Below are 20,264 nucleotides of genomic sequence, written 5' to 3'. Positions count from 1 at the left end.
TTATATAATGAAAACTATAAACCATTGTTAAGAGAAATCGAAAAAGATATAATGAGATGGAAGAATATACCTTGTTCTTGGTTAGGAAGAATAAATATAATCAAGATGGCCATATTACCCAAAGCAATATACAAATTTAATGCAATTCCCATCAAAATTCCTATGACATTTTTTAAAGAAATAGAGCAAAAAATCATCAGATTTATATGGAACTATAAAAAACCCTGAATAGCCAAAGCAATCCTAAAGAAAAAGAATGAAGCTGGGGGCATTACAATATCTGACTTCAAACTCTATTATAGGGCCACGACAATCAAAACAGCATGGTATTGGCAGAAAAGTAGACACTCAGACCAATGGAACAGAATAGAAAGTCCAGAAATAAAACCACATATATATATTCAAATAATTTTTGATAAAGGGGCCAACAACACACAATGGAGAAAAGAAAGCCTCTTCAATAAATGGTGCTGGGAAAACTGGAAAGCCACATGCAAAAGAATGAAACTGGACTACAGTTTGTCCCCCTGTACTAAAATTAACTCAAAATGGATCAAAGATCTAAACATAAGACCTGAAACAATAAAGTACATAGAAGAAGACATAGATACTCAACTCATGGACCTGGGTTTTAAAGAGCATTTTATGAATTTGACTCTAATGGCAAGAGAAGTGAAGGCAAAAATTAATGAATGGGACTACATCAGACTAAGAAGTTTTTGCTCAGCAAGAGAAACTGATAACAAAATAAACAGAAAGCCAACTAAATGGGAAATGATATTTTCAAACAACAGCTCAGATAAGGGCCTAATATCCAAAATATACAAAGAACTCATAAAACTCAACAACAAACAAACAAACAATCCAATAAAAAAATGGGAAGAGGACATGAACAGACACTTCTCCCAGGAAGAAGTACAAATGGCCAACAGATATATGAAAAGATGCTCATCTTCTTTAGTTATTAGAGAAATGCAAATCAAAACTGCAATGAGATACCACCTCACACCTGTTAGATTAGCTATTATTAATAAGACAGGTAATAGCAAATGTTGCAGAGGCTGTGAAGAAAAAGGAACCCTCATACACTGTTGGTGGGAATGTAAAGTAGTACAACCATTATGGAAGAAAGTACGGTGGTTCCTCAAAGAACTGAAAATAGAACTACCTTATGACCCAGCAATCCCTCTACTTGGTGTATACCCCAAAAACTCAGAAACATTGATACATAAAGACACATGCTACCCCATGTTCATTGCAGCATTGTTCACAGTGGCCAGGATATGGAAACAACCAAAAATCCCATCAATAGATGACTGGATAAAGAAGATGTGGCACATATACACTATGGAATACTACTCAGCCATAAGAAATGATGACATCGGATCATTTACAGCAAAATGGTGGGATCTTGATAACATTATACGAAGTAAAATAAGTAAATCAGAAAAAAACAGGAACTGCATTATTCCATACATAGGTGGGACATAAAAGTGAAACTAAGAGACATTGATAAGAGTGTGGTGGTTACGGGGGGAGGGGGGAAAGGGAGAGGGAAAGGGGGAGGGGGAGGGGCACAAACAAAACTAGATAGAAGATGACAGAGGACAATCTGACTTTGGGTGATGGGTAAGCAACATAATTGAAAGACAAGATAACCTGGACTTGTTATCTTTGAATATATGTATCCTGATTTATTGATGTCGCCCCATTAAAAAAATAAAATTAAAAAAAAAGTAAAAGAGGATTGAATCAGCAATTTAGAGGACAAGATAAGCAAAAACATGGAAGCAGAACAGCAAAAAAAAAAAAAAAAAAAGAGGATCAAAATGTCTGAGAAAACTCTAAGAGGGCTCTGTTACAACAGGAAGAGAAACAACACCTATATCATAGGGGTTCCTGAAGGAGAAGAGAAAAAGCAAGGGATAGAGAACCTGATTGAAGAAATCATAGCTGAAAATGTCCCAAAATTGATGCAGGAAAAAGTTACGCAAGTTCAAGAAGCACAGAGAATCCCATTAAAAAGGAACCCAAATAAACCTAAAGGAAGACACATCATAATTAAAAAACCAAAGCTAATAAATAAAGAATACTAAAAGCTGCAAGAGAAAAGCAGTCAGTCACCTACAAAGGAGACCCCAAAAGGATGACATCCGACTTCTCAACAAAAACACTTGAGGTGAGAAGGGAATGGCAAGAAATATTCAAATCAATGCAGAACAAGAGCCTACAACCAAGACTTCTTTATCCAGTAAGGCTATCATTTAAAATAGAAGGAGAAATAAAAAGCTTCCCGTACAAAAAAAAAAAAAAACCTCAAGGAATTTATTGCAACCAAACCAATGATGTAAGAAATGTTAACAGTCCTGTTGTAAACAGAACAAGGGGAGAGCGGGGAATCTAGTAAAGAGGAATGTAGATTTAAGATTTTAGAAATGCATCCAAATTGAAAAAGAAGAAGTAAAACTATCATTATTTGCTGATGATATGATACTGTACATAGAAAACCCTAAAATCTCAGTAAAAAAACTACTGGACCTAATAAATGAATTCAGCAAGGTGGCAGGATATAAAATTAATATTCAAAAACCAGTGGCATTTTTATACACCAACAATGAACTGTCTGAAAGAGAAATTAAGAAAACAATCCCCTTCACTACTGCAACAACAACAAAGTACCTAGCTGTAAATTTAACCAAGGAAGTTAAAGACTTGTACTCAGAAAATTATAAAACATTGATAAGAGAAATCAAGGAACATAATCGAATCAAAAATGGGCAAAAGAAATGAATAGACACTTCAAAGAGGACATACAGACATACAGATGGCCAATAGGCAAAAGAAAAAATGTTCAACATCACTAATCATTAGAGAAATGCAAATTAAAACCACAATGAGATATCACCTCACACCAGTCAGAATGACACTCATTAACAAAACAAAACATAATAAGTGCTGGTGAGGATGTGGAGTAAAGGGAACCCTCCTGCACTGCTGGTGGGAATGCAGACTGGTGCAGCCACTGTGGAAAATGGAATGGAAATTCCTTAAAAAATTAAAAATGGAACTGCCGTTTGACTGAGCCATCTCACTTTTAGGAATATATACTAAGAACACCAAATCACTGATTCAAAAGAAGAAATGCACCCCCATGTTTATGGCAGCATTGTTTACAATAATGAAGATCTGGATACAGCCCAAGTGTCCTTCAGTGGACAAGTGGATTAAAAAATTGTACTACATATACACATGGAATACTATGGGGCCATGAAAAAGAAGGAAATACTACCTTTTGCAACAACATGGATGGACCTGGAAACTATTATGTTAAGTGACATAAGCCAGGCAAGAAATAAAAATATCATATGACCTCACTCATATGAGGAATCCAATGTACAATGTGAACTGAGGAACAGAACGGAGGTACAGGAGGGATCAAAGGGACCAGTGGGAAAGCGGACAGAGGGAAAGGGGATGAGAGGATGGGGTCAGAGAAGGGAAAGAGCTTGGTGAAATTATGTATACATAACAGCATTATAGAGAGCAGAAGAGCAAATCCTGGAGGGAAGCAGGGAAGGTGTTGGGGGAGGGGGCAAGAAGGATGATGAGGGGAATTTGGGTGTGCGGGAGGATGTATTCGGTGGGACACTTGAATCTATGTAAACACAATAAATTTAACTCAATAAAAATAATAAAAAATTCATCAGGTGTGACGTCGTGCTGTCCAATTCCTATAAAAAATATTTGATTCTGTCCGTTTCTGCTTTGACCTCAGAGTGGCAGCACCTTGGAGGTGGGTGGTCTACAGACTGTCCTGTGAGAGGCATTGTCCTAGACCCACAGCCACAGCCTTCCCTCCCACACGGGCTGCCTGAGCCACTCACAGGACCTCTGCAAGGCATGTGAGGGGGGGCACGCCAGCCACATGTCCCGCCGCCATGCGTGGCCAGGCGTGCTACCCGGTTCCCTGCAACCTCGCTGTCCCTGGCAAGACCCGTCCTCCTTGGCAGGCATACCTTAGCAACAGCTTCAAATTCCTCGGGGGTGGCAGCAGCTCCCAACCTGACCCCTCTCGGCGGGATTTCTGGTTCTTTATCTGAAGTTAGAGTCACCATTAGGGTGATGGTTCGTGTTCGAAATCAAAAAGAAAAAGAGAAAGAAAAACAACTCATGGACATGGACAACAGTGTGGTGACTGCCTGGGGGAGGGAAGAGGGGGTAGGAAGGTGGGCGGGGCATAAGTGGTGATGGAAGGACCTTGACTTGGGGAGGGGGACACACAGTACAAGGTACAGAGACATGTTGTAAAATTGAGCCCCTGACTCCTGTATAATTTTGTTCATCAGCACCACGCCAATCAATCCAATGAAAAGGAAAAAAATAAAAGGGATGACATTGAATCAATCAAGTTGACTAAGAATCTAAAACAATCAAGAATACTGCGCACCCTTGGTGGGTTGTGTGGTGAATTGTCATTTTGCCAAATAACGCTAATGATTTCATTTCCTAAGTTAGGGTATCAGGTGATGAAAGTAGCAGGACCCACTTTGCTGAAGTTCCTCAGTATTTGAAATACAGTGCTTTCAAAAGCAGTGCGATCCATTTGGTAGCACCGTGGCTCTTCAAAATTGTGACTCTTTCCAAGGTAACTCAAACCTCAACCAATCTATCACATCATTCGAGTTTTCAAATGCTGGGAATGTGGCAGGGTCAGCCTGCGGTCCCCCCAGGGGCAGCCTCAGAGTTGATCCTTGAGTGGTTCAGGAATAGAAGCCCCCGTTGGGAGGACGGCTGAAGGACTTTCTCCTCTGTTGTTAGTCCTTTGCTTTGCACAAAGAACCTCGCTTCCACCATCAGGGCAATTCCCGGGCTCCCGGCAGTCTTTCAGGAGCAGAGCTTCAGACGCTGCCATGCTTTCAGCACCAACTCACCAGCTGACTCGACTTGCCTTCCCTAAGTGCATGTCTGTACACACACACATACATAATTATTTCTTTTTTCTTTTTGTGACAGAGACAGAGAGAGGGACAGACAGGGACAGATAGACAGGAAGGGAGAGAGATGAGAAGCATCAATTTTTTGTTGCAGCACCTTAGTAGTTCATTAATTGCTTTCTCATATGTGCCTTGACTGAGGGGCTACAGCAGACCAAGTAACCCCTTGCTCAAGCCATTGACCTTGGGCACAAGCTGGTGAGCCTTGCTCAAACCAGATAAGCCCGCGCTTATCCACTGCGCCACTGCCTGGTCAGGCCATAATTATTTCTAAAAAATTAAATCTGGACCACCATCATCATATAATGCCCATGAAAGGACCAGAAAGACAGGTTCTGACTTTTTGGAGGCTGCATGACTCAGAGGGTCTCCCTACTCCAGCATGCAGGGAGAAACTCTCTGAAAGTCCGTGATGCCATGTCAGCATGAGAGGGGCCGATGCCCCTGGCCCCACGCTGGCTCAGACCCGGCTCCATGTCATCCAGGATGTCCAGGGGGCCCTGCCACCCATCCCATGCTACCTGTCTGCTACCCCTCACGGCGACACGACGTGCCTCTGGGTGAGGCATGAAGAGTGTGGTAACAATGCAATCTAAATTGGGTCTGAGAACATGGCTCAGCTAAAAATCAGAAATCACAGGGCACGCTATCGGGAATCACAGGGAGCTGGCTCAAGGCAGCCGAGTGTCCTTGACAAACTGCTGAGGCGGTCTGAGTTGGAAATGCATGGTCAGGGAGACGGGTGAATGAAACAACCCCCACCCCCTCCACCCCCAACCATCCAGGGCCAGTGTTTCCCAAGGCACCTTCTTCCAAGTTTGCTGCTTGAATTGAAATCCGAGGGGCGTAGTCCCCCATGAAGTAAGAAATGTCTACATCGATGCCCCGGATCATGCCCTGTATCCCCAGCTTGATGATGCACCAGTCGTGACCTGAGGACCCAAACGACAGCATGTCCCTGTTACATCGAAGTGGGCAGGCGAAGCAAGTGACCAACAGTAGCCCCCTCCTCTCATCGCAGGAAACTGGATGGGTTCATTTTCAGCTACAACATGAGGATCTCCCATAATGTGGTCCCATAGGGCCACCGTGCCCCACAGGAACCTCCCAATTCTCGTCAGACCAGAACATGGATGGGCCTGGGAGGCAGAGAGACCTGACACCGATTCCAAGTCCACCGTTTCCTCTCTGTGGGTCCTTGGCCAGTTGCTGGCTACCTTGAGACTCATTTCTCCCGCCATGGATCAGGGGTGAGATTAGCCTCCAAAAAACTTAAATGTGACTGTCCTGTAGAGGATGCCCTGCCCAGCTCGGCTGTTGGCCTCGCTGCCACCTCAGGCTCAGGGGACCCCTCTCCTGCCCCCACCCAGAACCCTCTGGTGCACATGGTAAAAGTCATGTCACTGTGTCCAAATGCTCAGAGGTATTAAAATCTAATAATGTCTGGAACACCAGGAACTATAGACAAAGTTACCCAAATATCTCCGTAGTGCTTGAGACAATAGAAAAATAGGGTTGTTTAGCCTAATGTGCTCTTACAAACATTTCTCCAACTTTAAAAGATGCATTTTGATGGAGACCAGCTGTGAGGAAAGGCGACAGTGCATGTGGCCACATAGGACAGGTCTCAGTTCGTGTCCAGGCTAAGCTCACAGTTACGTGACTGGGGCTCAGGTGACAGCGATGACAGGTGGACCAGAGCACGTCCCCCAGAGAGCTGTGAGGCCATGCACGTCCCAGGTTGTGTCTGCACTCTGCCCTCTCCCATCTACTGCCCGTGTCACAGTGTCACCTTCCCAATAAGTGCTGCAAACCACCCCCCTGACACCTGGCAGTGCACTGGGGACCAGGTCTCTGCTACCCTTCCTGAGGGCTCACGAGGGACACCCCAGGTGACAAAGCACTCTAAGGGCCCCAGGTGAAAACAAACCCAAGATGTGCCCTGGCTTTCCAACAGCCTGTTTTTTTAAACTTTTCAGAACAGAATAAACAGAGTCATGCCCTCTAATCACCTGGAGTCCGTTTCCTTCGGGTCTCCCATCCATCCACCCATCTGCCAAATGCGGTGTGTTCATGCTGCTTACAACGAGGGCTGTCGGCCTGAAGCAGAGACGTGCAGTCAGTGACTCAGTGACTCATGCTCATGTGAGAGCCTGGGGCTCCCAACATTGTCACCTCTACCCCAAAAGGACAGAAAAGGGCCATGCAAACGGGGACCCTCACGGAGTCCTCAGGAGGCATGGGAGTGTCTGCCCCCCCCCCTTCCCAAACACTCATTCCAGCCCAGGGTGCCTGCTTCTCTTTGTTCTGTTCTGTGGACTCTGCACAAAACCAAACACTGAGCCACGGGGTAAAACCACATCACAGATGATCTAGGGGCCCCACACACGGTGCAACCACCCACCACCACCACTGCAGTTGGAGCCTCCAGAAAGGCTGCCAGGCAAGGCAAAGGAAGCCCAGAAAAGGCGATTTAGTAAGAGATTCAGCTGAAGCCATACGAAGAGCGGTCCAGGTGATGGTGTCCAGCTGAACACTTCACCCCAGCACCCCGAGTCACTGAGACAAATGGCTGAGCCCCCTCTGTTTCGCTGTTAAGAACAGGGACGGCCACGACACCCTCTGCAGGGTGGTGATGATGCTGCATTCTGTGTGAATCGTGAACTCATTAAGCCAGGGTGAGCCTGCATGCACACTGTTCAGAGAGAGACTCGTGGCAAATGGTACACGCTTTGATGTGTGGCAGCCATGTAACCTGGAACAAGCTAACCAGCACCTCTGGTCCTCACTTCATGACCGATGTCTCTGAGTAAGGTAACATGTGCCTGGTGCTCTCACGTCAATGTGCTCAGGACCGGCCAGGTCCCGCCGCAATGAGCAGCCATCCCACCAGCATGACCAGATGGCCGGTAACCACAGGGGAGGACAGCGTGCTGCCCCAGCCGGAGGTCCTGGGCTGCCGCCCCATGCCTCGCACACGGCGGGACTCTGTGCCCCTGGGCACACCTCCCGCCTTGCCAGGGTTCTCACCCCACATGCTAGTGGGACATGGAAGCGGCGTTCCCACAGAGCTTCCATTTCTTCCCCATTTGGGCAGTATTTTCTCTACTTTGCCTTTTTTTTTTTTTTTACATAAACATGCCCTACATGTTTGTCATGAGACAGGTAAACATGTTCCCCCAAAAATTTAAGACGCATATCACTTTCCACCCCAGCGCAGATCCTGACTGCCACGCTTGAGGAGTAGGGTGAGAGCACAGTAATGTCCCCCATAAAGCGACGTGTCCCCTAATGTCCCATGCCCGTGTCTGCTGCGTCCTCTCCCGAGTCCACACGGACTTCCTAGTGTGTCTGCTGCTCATGCGCGGCTCAGTGGATCTCTTCCGTGGCTCCTCCCCACACCCCACCAGCTACCGGGGAAGTGGGGGGTATGAATTCCCACGTCCATGCAGCTCCCTGCTTTCCTGTGCTGCACACCCAGAAATCCACTCTCATACCTTTAGAAGGTTTTCTGCAGGAGCGAAAAAGTCATCGGTCGCAAACAAAATCTAGGCAAAGAAAGAAGTAAGAATAAGATCACCGTATGTTAACAACCATTTTATTTCATTCCCTAGTAACACATTAGGAGGAGACACAGTAAAAAGAACACATGGACTTGGACTTGGCCCACGGAAGAGGAACAACATACAAGTACGCTAGGGGCTTCCCCACGTTCAGACCTCCCTGCCCCTCCCAGCCCTGAGTCTGCTCATCCGTCTGGAGGGAAAGCCTAGCTCCTGTGCTTGGGAAGAGAATACGCCCACTTCCTTTCCTTTTTTCCAAGAACTGAGGACCAATGTGAGAGGCTTCGTGCCTCTCACAAGCAGAGCCTGTGGCTCTGGCCCCTTAAAGGACGCCCTGCAGGTGGGCTGGCTGGGGACATATCAGCCAGAGCAGGACGTTTGTGACCAAGATGATGTGCTCTAAGTCACACAAAGAATGCAGGTGGAAAGAGGGTTTTCCTAAGCAAAACAGGCTGCCAGTCACCCTGTGTCCCAGGACCCAGAGGCACTGCAGCCTGGAGGAGACAGTCCATGGAGGGACGGGTCTGACTCCAGCCCGGAACCCGAGAGGCCAGCGAGGACCTGCAGTGTTGCGGGGGACCTGCCCCTGAGACAGAGTCGAGGTGACACACAACAGGGGCTGTGTGGGAGTTCTGCCCCTGCTCCAGGTCCCTCAGCGGCTCCTCCGTGGGAACACTCACAGGGCACACGGAGCCCTTCCTCTCTCTCCAGGCCCCCCTCCACCCCCACTGCCTCACCCCTGCTGCACTGGAGTGTTCTGGGAAGGCTACACAAACTGAACTAATGGTGCCCCTTTCCAGCACCCGCTGTCCGAAACACCTCCTCGCCCCTTCTTGGCTTTGACATCTCTTCCCCCACTCTGAGCACCCCTCATCTGGAGAGCTCTCACCGCCCCCCTGTCCTGGCCCCGCCCCAGCCACCCAAGGACAGAGGGAGGCGAGGCTCTCCGCGGCCCCTGCCCTGTCTGATGACCACTCTCTGACAGCTCTGTCTGGACTTCATGTCGGTCTCCCGTGCGGAGTGCAAGCCTCTTTCAGGGCATGCACGGCCTTTCCCTTCACGCCCTACATAATGCCTCTGTGCACCTAAGAACCTCCGCACTTTAGTGGTATCTTAGCACCCTGCACATTGCTGATAGCTTAGCAACTTTGCCCTTGCCAGTAGCTCAGCACCTCTGCACGCGGCCGATAGCCCAGCGCCCAGGGTCTCTGCACGTGGCCAGCACCACAGCACTTTGTACTCCGTGTTCATGAGCTCTCCGGGTGGCTATCAGGCAACAGTTGTAGACCACTGCCCTGTGCTATACAGCACACACAGAAGGACAGAGAAGTCTCTTCGCAATTGCAGAAGGTCCCTTCCTTTCACTTAAGGTGATGCTGCCCTTGCTCAGAATCCCGCCAACGGGAGAAAGACTCTTTGGAAGCCTCTCAAGGTCCTGGGCTTCCTGGGACACTTGGTCCCTTCCACCCGCCCAACCCCCGCTGATCTATCCACCTGGTCCCTCCGCAGGGGTGCGCCGGTCCCTCCTGTGACTGCATTCTGTTTTGTCCCTGCCCTGGGACACCTGCTCACCTTTCCTCCCACACATTCAGATGCTATGTCGATCAGCTGGATGAAGTCCGGAGACCCGGCCCGTCTTCCCTCCCTGGGAGAGTCAGCCATGCTTCCTGGCAAGGAGAAAGCCGGGCGCGGTCACCCTCCGTCTGCGCGGGTGGGCAGGGCCCCCCAGGCAGGCTCCCAGACCCCCAGTCCGAGGTCTGAGATGCTCAAACAACACGTCCTGTCAGGTGGTGGGGCCGGTGCCTCCGCCACCATGACCTCTCCAGGTTGAATGAAAAGGTGAATTTGCACAAACAGTAAAAGGAAAAGGAATTAGATCAGGGCTTCCTTTGTTTAAGAATGAAGTGTACAAACTTGACTGCCACAAAACACAGGTTTTACTATTAAGGGGGGAAAAAACGTTATTTTAGAAAAGAATAATTTGCTTCTAATAGTCTTTAGATCCATTCCAAAAACACTTACTGAGCAAAGAGGTGGCGAGCACTGGCTAGAAATGGGGGACAGCAGGGAACGCCCACCTGCAGGAGCTCCCTCCACCCCCCACGCCAAGAGACTGACACCCCCAGATGCAAATGCCAAGTGACACTCTGTAACCACCAGACATGGAGTCACAAAGATTTCTTTATCCAGGAGGACTCGGGACTCCTCAGCACCCTCAATTTGAAGGTGAGAAAGTGGATGGAGAAGTGGAGAGAGGGGCAGAGGGAGGCCTAAGGTGGAAGGACTGGCCGCTGCTGCCCCTGGTGACCCCGCTCCACCTGGGTCTCCTCTCGGCCAGTGGCCACCCGCCCACCCGCTCAGCCCCTGGAGCAAACACTTGGGAGTCACTTTTCATTCACCCCCTCTCTTCCCCTCCCATCTCGCACCCAGTCTGTTGGGGAACCCTATCTACCTTCACATCATCAGATCCAGAGCCTTAAACCTAATCTAGAGAATTTCCCTCGAATTTCTGAGAAGGAGCAATGTGAAGGGCAGAGGCCATACGACTGGCCACAGGTGATCGTATTGTTGTAGCAGGATGATGGGTCCTGCTACAGGGAGGATCCATACAGTGTGCACAGTGTGGGCATCACACACACACGCACATGCACGCACACACATACACACACGCACACATAGAACACAAGTGGGGGAGGGGAGGTGCCATGTCAGCTTTCTCCTAGATCATCATGATGTCCCCACCCGATCTCCCCACGCCCACCGCCCACTGTTCTCTCCCGACTGCTCTCAGCACAGCACCAGAGCCTTTTTTTAAAGGAAGCCAGAGTGTTGAACCCCAACAGGCATGTTCCCCTTTCATTCAAGCTAAGAGCTGGTTTCCTTACCACGTCCACTACACCCATCCACTACACCGACTCTCGGACCCCCAGTTTCCCTCCCCCCTGCCCCTGCTTTGGCCACCCTGTCCCCCTCCCTCCTCATTGAATGTCAGCACCTGTCCTGCCTCCCACAATGTCTGTTCCCTCTGCTGAGATGCTCTTCCCTGTGCACTGGAGCAGTCATGCCCCCATCTCCCATACGCCTTTGCTCAACCATCGCCTTCTCAGTAAAGCTCACCTTGACATCCCCGGCCATACAGGGGCATCTGCACACCGCCTTTAACCACAGAACCAGCTTATTCTGGTCCTGTCTTGCCGCGAGCCAGTGCGGCTAGTAATTCCAGGTCCTAAGTAGGAATGGAACGGACTTAAGAAAATAGGTTTAAAAAGAAAAAAGGATGGGCTCCAGAGGACTTTTTGCAATGCAGAAGATAGCTTGCAAAAGGCAAGCTTCCACCCCCCTACCGCTTTATTTAATGGGCAAAGGGAGGACATTAGCAAATCAAAGAGATCATTAAAACAAAGTCACATTTCCAAGGCAACCCAAAAATTCTACCAAGTGCAGAAAACCCCCACCATACATAACATCCTAACTTCACAAAACAAAGGATAAAAAGAAACTGCCTCCAGTCTTCCCAGGGACATGGGGGATAGGACGAGTATAAACAATCCAGCACCACAGCTAACATGGAGGTGTGGAAAAGAAACAGCCTTTAGCAACTTCACTAAGCAAGGGAGGTGGGGGGTTGGGCACACTGTCAGCTTACCGCCAGTTCCCCACACCTCTGTCCCCAAAAAATCTAAACTGCAAAGACCCTGTTGGCTTTTGGTCCCCCACACTGTCCTGTAGCTAACAACACCCAGAACCAACGCTCACCACCCTCACGCGTCACACCTGTGAACACTCAGCTGCTCCCCCCACGGAACTGAAGGACCAGACACAACCGGCAACTGAAGCCAGAACCCGAAGCCAGAACCCTTCCAGAGGCTCAGGGATTGCTGTCAGGAAGACTCAGTGCTGAAACCCTTTAAACCACCCCAAACCCCGGGTGGAGGACACAGGTGTCTTCTTCCCGGCTGATCTTGCAGCTAAAAGCTCTTTCTCAAAAGCCGGAGACATAGTCCTGTCATCTATGTGCACTGGGCAGAGAGCTGTGCTGGGTCACACCCCAGCACTTCCAGCCCCGTTCCACTTACCTCTGTTTCCACAGCCCACTGATACACCTGCTGTGTAATTCGCCTGTTTTGAATACTTATCTGTCTTTCCCGATTAAGTGAGTGCCCTACAAGGTCAGTCTTTTTGTTGGGTTCACTGGTATATCCCCAGGGCTTGGAACACTGCTTGGCACATACAAGATGTTAATAAATCCATGTGGGAATAATGTTTTCCAACTTGCCTCTGATGTCTTAAAACACTGGTCCCTATACCGATTGAAGTCTTCCTGAGAGTGAAAAGGGGCAGAGCGAATGTATTACAAGGTTGCAACAGCACTATTGTAAGGCCAGTAGCCAGGGCCACCATCACAGCAGCCTGGCCCATGCAGGTTCGCATTGGATTCGGACAGTCGGTAAAGAAACAACGGAGCCAAAAACTGGTGGGCCATAGTCTTTAATCCTAGCTTGCACCCGGCGGGCAAGTAAAAATACACACTGGGCTCCAAAACCCACTCACATTCAGTGCTCACAAAGCTACTGACTTATCCGAGTTTCCTAGAATCAAAGGTTTCTAGCTCACCAGACTTATTCACCTCTGTTCCCCATCTCCTTCCTTCTCCCTGCACAAACTCTGCCCAAACTGGCTTCTCTCTCAGCACTCTGCCATCTTGGCTGCTTCTCCTGGCCACATGGCCTCTTTCTGCTCTCCTCTCTGCTCTCTTCTCTAAAGTTAATCTCAGGAACCAAGGGGGCAAGCTCCTGTTCTGCCCCTATTTTATAGTGTAGAAATCCAAACCTTTAATCCAATATACAAAATAGGGAAGTCTCTAATACAAAGTCATTTATCAGAGACATGATGGGATTGTACCACCCCACATCAAAAAGGGTGGAAAAGGCTTAATCCCAAAACCAAGCCCCAGGCTACAAGGATTCTGCCTGCCCACAGCCCACAGAGACACACATTAATATCCCCTGGGCAACAGCCTCTGTGTGGGCAGCGCCATCTTTAACAAAGTGAGCATAATATATTTTATCTGCCCAACAACCATGCATGTTTTCGCCCCCAGAACATTATGTCACTTTTCTCCTCTGCACCAGTCGGTGACCATGCAGACATTTGGGGAGCATGGCGCCCAGAGAGGGAGCTCCTCATCCTGTCCCCACCCCTGTCCCTGCACATCTCTTCCATCGGGCTGTTCCTGCAACACGTCCTTTTATAATCAAACCATGACCTAGGAAGCAAAACATTCCTCTGAGTCTTATGAGCCACTCTAGCCAAACAGTCAAACCCAAGGAAAGGGTGTGGGAGCCTCTGATGTCTCTAGCCAGTGGGTCAGAAGCACAGGTGACAGCCTGGGCTCACGACAGGCATCTGAAGAGAGGGGCAGCCATCTCGTAGGACAGAGCCCTCCTCCTGTGAAATCTGATGCCATCTCTGGGTGAATTGTAGGTGCCCAGCTGGTATCCTCCCCACATAGAAACTGGATGCTCAGACCACTTTAAAAGGCTCTGCTTTTTTTTTTTCCAGTGGGTCGTAGCCAGCTCACTGTGACAAGGACAGAGCACTTGAACATTTTGCCTGAGCCCATAATTTCATGGTCCCTCTCAACTGCCTTGGTTATAGAGAAAGCAAGGTGCCCTCTGGTTCCTGCTGGGCAGGGTGTTCTTTTCATCTCTGCTGTCACACCTGTCCCTTTGCTGAGCTTCAGGTGACCTCACCAAGCAGCCCGCACCACCTGCGCATCCCAGAGGCTTCAAATTCAAGGGAGGAAGGGTTTGAGGGAGAAGGGAGGCTTTCTACACTTTTGTTTTCAAGGTATCGGACCCTATGCATCAGGTTTCTAGGCTCCTATCCCCCTCCCCAAAAAACTGACAATTTAAACCATAAAACACTATTGTTCAGCAATTGTCTTTGTTTTTTTCAGTGACAGAGAGAGAGAGAGAGAGAGGAACAGATAGGGACAGACAGACAGGAAGGAGAGAGAGATGAGAAGCATCAATTCTTTATTACAGCACCTTAGTTGTTCATTAATTGCTTTCTCATATGTGCCTTTGAACTGGGGGCTCCAGCTGAGCCAGTGACCCCTTGCTCAAGCCAGCGACCTTGGGCTCAAGCTGGTGAGCCTTGCTTAAACCAGATGAGCCTGCGCTCAAGCTGGTGACCTCGGGGCCTTGAACCTGGGTGCTCTGTGTTCCAGTCTGACTCTCTATCCACTGCGCCACCACTTGGATAGGTTTTGGGTTTTTTTTAAAGAATGCTTCCCTTTGGAAAAGAATGTTTCTGTCTGGGGAATAAATAAATGAACAGTAGTGGGTGTCGTCCAACCAGGCAGCAGTGCCCTCTATACAGCCAGTGCTGCCGTGGCACACAGGGCCCACGTGCAGAGGGAGGTGAGCCTCGTTCACCCTGGTGAACGTGACTTCGCAGGCCCATTACCATCCACGTGCGTTCACGAAAGCACACCTCAAACACAGGCGGAAGTTTTCAAGGCTAGCGTCTGTTTTTCCAAACAAAATGTGGCCTTTGGACATGTCTGTTTTAGCTGGCAGGAATGAACTCAGTTTGAAACAGGACACCCCACGTAGCCCGAGCTGCCGTCCGCTTACCTCACTGGAGATGAGGGTTCGAAAGGGACCCTCACAGCTCCTTCTACGGACTTGTGGCTTGAACGCTCCGTCATTCTCTCGGCAAAGCCCATCTGCAGTTAAGACCCTGCTGTTTGAGTGTGTGTGAATGTGTTACACGGGGATAAAAAGGAAAACAGACCTCTGAAATACTGCAATCAGCCAGAGGGTGACTTTCAAAGGAGGGTGAAATCCTAATTTAATAGAAGCCATAGTGGCGGAGGTGGGGTGGAGGAGGCAAAGTCCAGCCACCATCTCCCTGCGCCACACGCACCCTTTTCTGCTAGCTTGTCGTTAGAGAAACCAGACCTTGCGTCGGAGAGACGGTGCTGGGTTCAGAGCATGCACATGTTGAAGTCTAGCCACGGGTGTCTGTTCCATGGCTGAGCTGGGATGAGAACCAATGGCACATGTGGTACTGGTGAGATTCAAGTGTGGTGACTGTACCAAACGACTCAGAAGGCACATTCCTATCCCTGCGGAAAGCCCTAGTCATGTTGCAGGTGTGCAGCACACAGGGCATTTTCATGCATGTTATTGAGCACCCATAATTATAAGATGTTTTTTTTTTTTTATGAATGACCTTAGAATGTCGTATCACTCAGCAGTGGTCTTAGAAGTCTTCAGTGACCTCTCATCGGGGTAGGACAGGCTCAACACCACTACAAAGGCATCCATCTGTTCAGCGTCCTGCTACAGAAGACCTACTATGTACCAGGCATGCACCAAGCACCTGACGTTGGCACTCTCCCTGGTTTCCACGACCGCCTCACCCAGTGTTCAGGGCCGGTCTCACATGCTCCACGGAAACTGACGCTCAGGGTGGTTCTATCACCCTCATCCAGCACCGCATAGTCCAAAGAGGAGCGTACACTCAAATCCTCCCCTGATCCTCTCACACGGCAGCCCAGACCTACCTGCTGCCGTGCAGCACAGAAGGAAGCCAGTCCTCTGCCCCGCGGGGACCTCCGTGATGCTCACTCCCGGAACTCCCTGCTCCTGTCCCCATGGTGGGCCCTCCCCTGCCACAACTGGGAGAGCAACCCAGGTCTCTATGGGAAAAGGCTGGCACCCAGCAGCCGTGAGGACTCCCCTCACCCCCGGAACGCCACCCACACGCTCAGACCAGCTGTGGCCTCTGCTTCTAAATCTGTCAATGAACTGCTGGTTCAAGTTAGCTTCTACAGAATTCTCTGCAAAGGAACAAGATCTCACGGAAAAGGGACAAGCTGCAGCTGAGCCCAGGCTGTGAGGGTGGATTACGCTGAGGATTGTACTTCAGAGTGCAACTGACTCCTCAGGAATGAGGAGGAAGGCACCCTGGCCGAACAGTGCAGTTGGTTAAAGCATCCTCCCGAAGCACAGTACACATGGTTCACTCCCTCCTCGGGGCACATACAGAAACAGATTAATGTTCCTGTCTCTCCCTTCCTCTTTCTCTAAAATAAATAAATAAAAATTTTAAAAAGATTAAAAAGAAGAAGAAATGAGAAAGAAGGTAACAGTTTACTCTGACGAGAGGAGGCAATGGTTTCCTTCTGCTGGAAAAAGTATAGCCTGAAATTTCATAGTCAAGTGATGCTTCATTTTTTTTTCCTTTTTGGGATTTGTCTTAAAATATAAAGACACAACAGGGTGAGTCTAGAAAACATGGGAGAGACCGTCCCCTTGGCCAGCAAGGCTCTGGGCCAGGAATGACCCCATTAAAGGTCTGCAATGACTTTCCTCCTTCCTGTCAACAAATCCTAAGAAAGCTTTTGGCCAAAAGTATGAGATCTGCTGTGAAATAAAAGTTTACTCAACTTTGGGGCCTCACTAGAGTAGCTCATGCTGAGAGTGGGAGGAGCCCCACCTACCTCGTCCTTTGTCCCTATTCAAGTTTTGCTAGAACTGGTGGCTCTTTGTTTAAACATAGGTTTATTTTACCTGTGAGTTGAGTTCTTTGGATGTTTTTAAAGCCCAAAGTCACATGACTTTGACCCAAGCAGAGCGGGACCAGAGCTCAGAGCCGCGCACCTCACTCAGGGGCTGTTCCCAGCCCTGGACACACTGTTCCCAGCGTTAGACCATCCCCAAAGGCCCCGGACAACAGGTGGGGTCATGTCTGCTATTATCTGCCCCACCCTCCTCTTTTCAAGGTGTTGGACACTCGTGACTATTAACTTCATCCCCGCAGTCACCCCTGTTCTTTGGACAATGAGAACTTCAACACAGCATGTCCTTGACCAACAGCACGCCAGCCTCACCCAGGAGTGTGAAGTCCCGTGTCTAGGATTGGATCTCCTGCTCCTCACCAGCCAGCCAAGGTCCCATAGTGCTCGGGGGCTCAGCCAGGAGAGAACTCATCACAGGGGCCTGATGGAGCGTGTGAGCCTGTGTGATGTCACAAGGGCTGTGCGGAGGGAGCCGAGAGGTGAGCAGCCCCTCCCTGGAGAAGCTCAGCATCCTCTGCAGGACCCTTTGTGAGGAGGGAACTGACCCTGGGCCCCCAGGCACTGCAGTCCCTGGCTGAAGGCCTCCTTCCACAGGCCCCGTTCCACGGCTGCTCCAAGCTAGTCCTGCGTCTAGGAGGCTCACTGGCCACGGTCCCCACCTCCCGGAGAAGGCAGGCTCTGGTGACACCACTGACCGAGCAGCAATTGTCAACCCTCTTCCTCTCACGGTGCACATAAACAAATTTCTAAAGTTCTGCAGCACACTGAAAAATCTATTTTTTGCGAATTGGACCAAAAACTAGGGATAATTTTGGTTGATTTATAAAAAATAATAATAGTAATCGTAGTAATTACCTACCCTTTTTACTCCAAAATGACTTTTAAAAATCAGATGACTATACTAGTCTATAAGGATTTCTAGTGCCAAGAATTCACCAACCAGGCACAGCCTTATTGTGCAACGTGGCCAATAAGATGCAACTCTATTAATTGACCTATATATTTATGGTTCAAAACTGGGCATTCATACCGGATGGCTATTGTTATGTTGGCTGTTGTCATTTTTTTTTCATTTGACAACTAAAAGAAAAGAGGTCATTGCCCCTGACTAAGTAGTCAGGTGTTATTGCAGGTTTAAAAATTCTTGCGGCACATGGGTTGAATATTACTGCCCTTGTGGGGAAGGACCCTCGATCCCAGGAAAAGACAGGTGCACACCCAGGTTTCACAGGATTTACCAGGGTTCGTGGGCCCAGAGGAGGCACCTTAGTGAGTGGGTGCTGTGCCTCATGGCATCAGGCACAGACTGCAGTACTGCCCTCAGAGCCCCTGGTCTAGCAGACGAGACTCGATGACAGATAGCTGAGTGCCCACTAGCCCCTCGGGGCACCGTTGACCCCATTTGTGTCAGATGGTGTTGTCCAATTCACAGACAGAGGGGCCGGCTCAGCTGTAGGAAAGCCATCAGGGTCCCTAGTGTCCTCTCTGCCTGAACCCCCCAAGAGGACCCAGCATGAGCACCCAGGGACCAGGAAGAGACTGACACTCCCACGCTCCCTTCCCCCTCCTTTTTTTGGTGGCAGAGACAGAGAAAGTCAGGGAGAGTGACAGATAGGGACAGACAGACAGGAAAGGAGGGAGATGAGAAGCATCAATTCTTCGTTGCAGCTCCTTAGTTGTTCATTGATTGATTTCTCATATATGCCTTGACCAGGGGGCTACAGCAGGCCAAGTAACCCCTTGCTCGAGCCAGCAACCTTGGGCTCATGCTGGTAAGCCTTGCTTAAACCAGATGAGCCCATGCTTAAGCTGGTGACCTCGGGGTTCCCAAACCTGGGTCCTCCTCATCCCAGTCCAACGCTCTATCCACTGCACCACCACCTGGTCAGGCCCTTCCCCCTCCTTGATGAACCAAGCCACCTGGGAAGGCTGGCCCTGCGCCCACCAGGCCCGCAGGTCCCACTGACACTGCTGTCCTCCTTGGAATGAGATTCCTAAGAACACAGACCACACCCTGTGCTATGTTAGACTGCACCCTCCCATATAAACAGACGTGATTCTGTCCCGAAGTCTCCCATGACCCTACCTGGGTTGGCAGCTAACACATTCTGCCCTCTCAGCCTTCAATGAGTCTCAAAGCTGCAAAGCACAGCAGCTCACTTCTGTCCCTCATTGTCACAGGATCTCAGCCAGCTCAGAGGACAGACACCCGGTGCCCAAGGACGGGCGTGGCTGCCCTGACCCTCTCTTGCACACCAGAGCCGGCTTCTGAGTCTCAGCAGCTCGTAACCATGCGGTTCTGACTGGATCAGAGAGGGGCTGGCAGTACACCCCCCCCAGACCCCCAGGTGATGCCCGTGTGCCGGTCCACCGACCACCCAGCCTGTCACCCTCCCCATACTTCTGCCTACACAGAGCTTTGTGCCCAGGGCTTCAGGGTGCTGAGACCCAGGTGAGCAGCCTCAACCTTCCCTAGAGCTTATCTTCCCCACGCCCCTCAGTCCAAGCACCTGTTCTTCTGACAGGTCTTTGTTCTTTGTGGGTATGGACGCTGCCCCCTGGAAACTTGCCTCCTGACTGAGGATGAGACATCACAGGGACTATGCCCAGGGGTGTTCCGGAGGGTGCAGTCCTTCCTCCCTTATGTCCATTGTTCTTCTGGCACTGCCATCGCCTCTGGCCACACACATGCACACACACAGAACAAGGCAGCATCTGAGTAGCTAATGGCTTCGCAGGTTTTGTCACGGCACCACCCCCTCCCGCCACCAGGTGGCAGTGTGGCCACGCAGATCCTCAGTCACCTGCTGGCAGCCCTGGTGTGTTATCTGGGCACCATCCTCGCCAGCTCACCATGCACTGCACACCGCAGGCCTGGGCTGGCCCCTCACCACAGCACCTAACAGACGCCACTGTCCACAGCTGGTCCCTCCCATCCTGCACATCAGACTCTGCCCCTCCCGAAGAGCTGGGGATTCATTCTGAATGCGCGTCCCGTTGTCCACGTCCCATACATTTGCTAGAGACAGTCACATCTTATAACCTCATGTGACCAAAGGGGCAGGCAAAGGCAGGTGCACATGAAGGAGGGGCCTGGAGGGCTGACGTCAGATC

General features: G+C 49.7%; 1 protein-coding gene across 1 annotated transcript in view; it reads right to left on the bottom strand.

Annotated features, from left to right (window-relative positions):
- ALLC (allantoicase) overlaps nucleotides 1-20,048 on the bottom strand; it is a 40,431-nt gene extending 20,383 nt beyond the window's left edge. The window contains exons 1-6 of the mRNA XM_066385641.1: nucleotides 19,717-20,048; nucleotides 10,130-10,220; nucleotides 8,492-8,542; nucleotides 7,007-7,094; nucleotides 5,801-5,926; nucleotides 4,017-4,096 (exon numbers count right to left, since the gene is read on the bottom strand). Coding sequence (XP_066241738.1) covers nucleotides 4,017-4,096; nucleotides 5,801-5,926; nucleotides 7,007-7,094; nucleotides 8,492-8,542; nucleotides 10,130-10,220; nucleotides 19,717-19,865 — 585 coding nt within the window. The 5' untranslated portion in view covers nucleotides 19,866-20,048. The remainder of the gene's footprint in view (nucleotides 1-4,016; nucleotides 4,097-5,800; nucleotides 5,927-7,006; nucleotides 7,095-8,491; nucleotides 8,543-10,129; nucleotides 10,221-19,716) is intronic.
- Between the last annotated feature and the right edge of the window lie 216 nt (nucleotides 20,049-20,264).

Source organism: Saccopteryx leptura, chromosome 5, assembly GCF_036850995.1.
Source record: "Saccopteryx leptura isolate mSacLep1 chromosome 5, mSacLep1_pri_phased_curated, whole genome shotgun sequence".
Lineage (NCBI taxonomy): Eukaryota > Metazoa > Chordata > Mammalia > Chiroptera > Emballonuridae > Saccopteryx > Saccopteryx leptura.
Note: the sequence above shows the minus strand (reverse complement) of the source record. Positions and strands in the feature narration are given on the sequence as shown.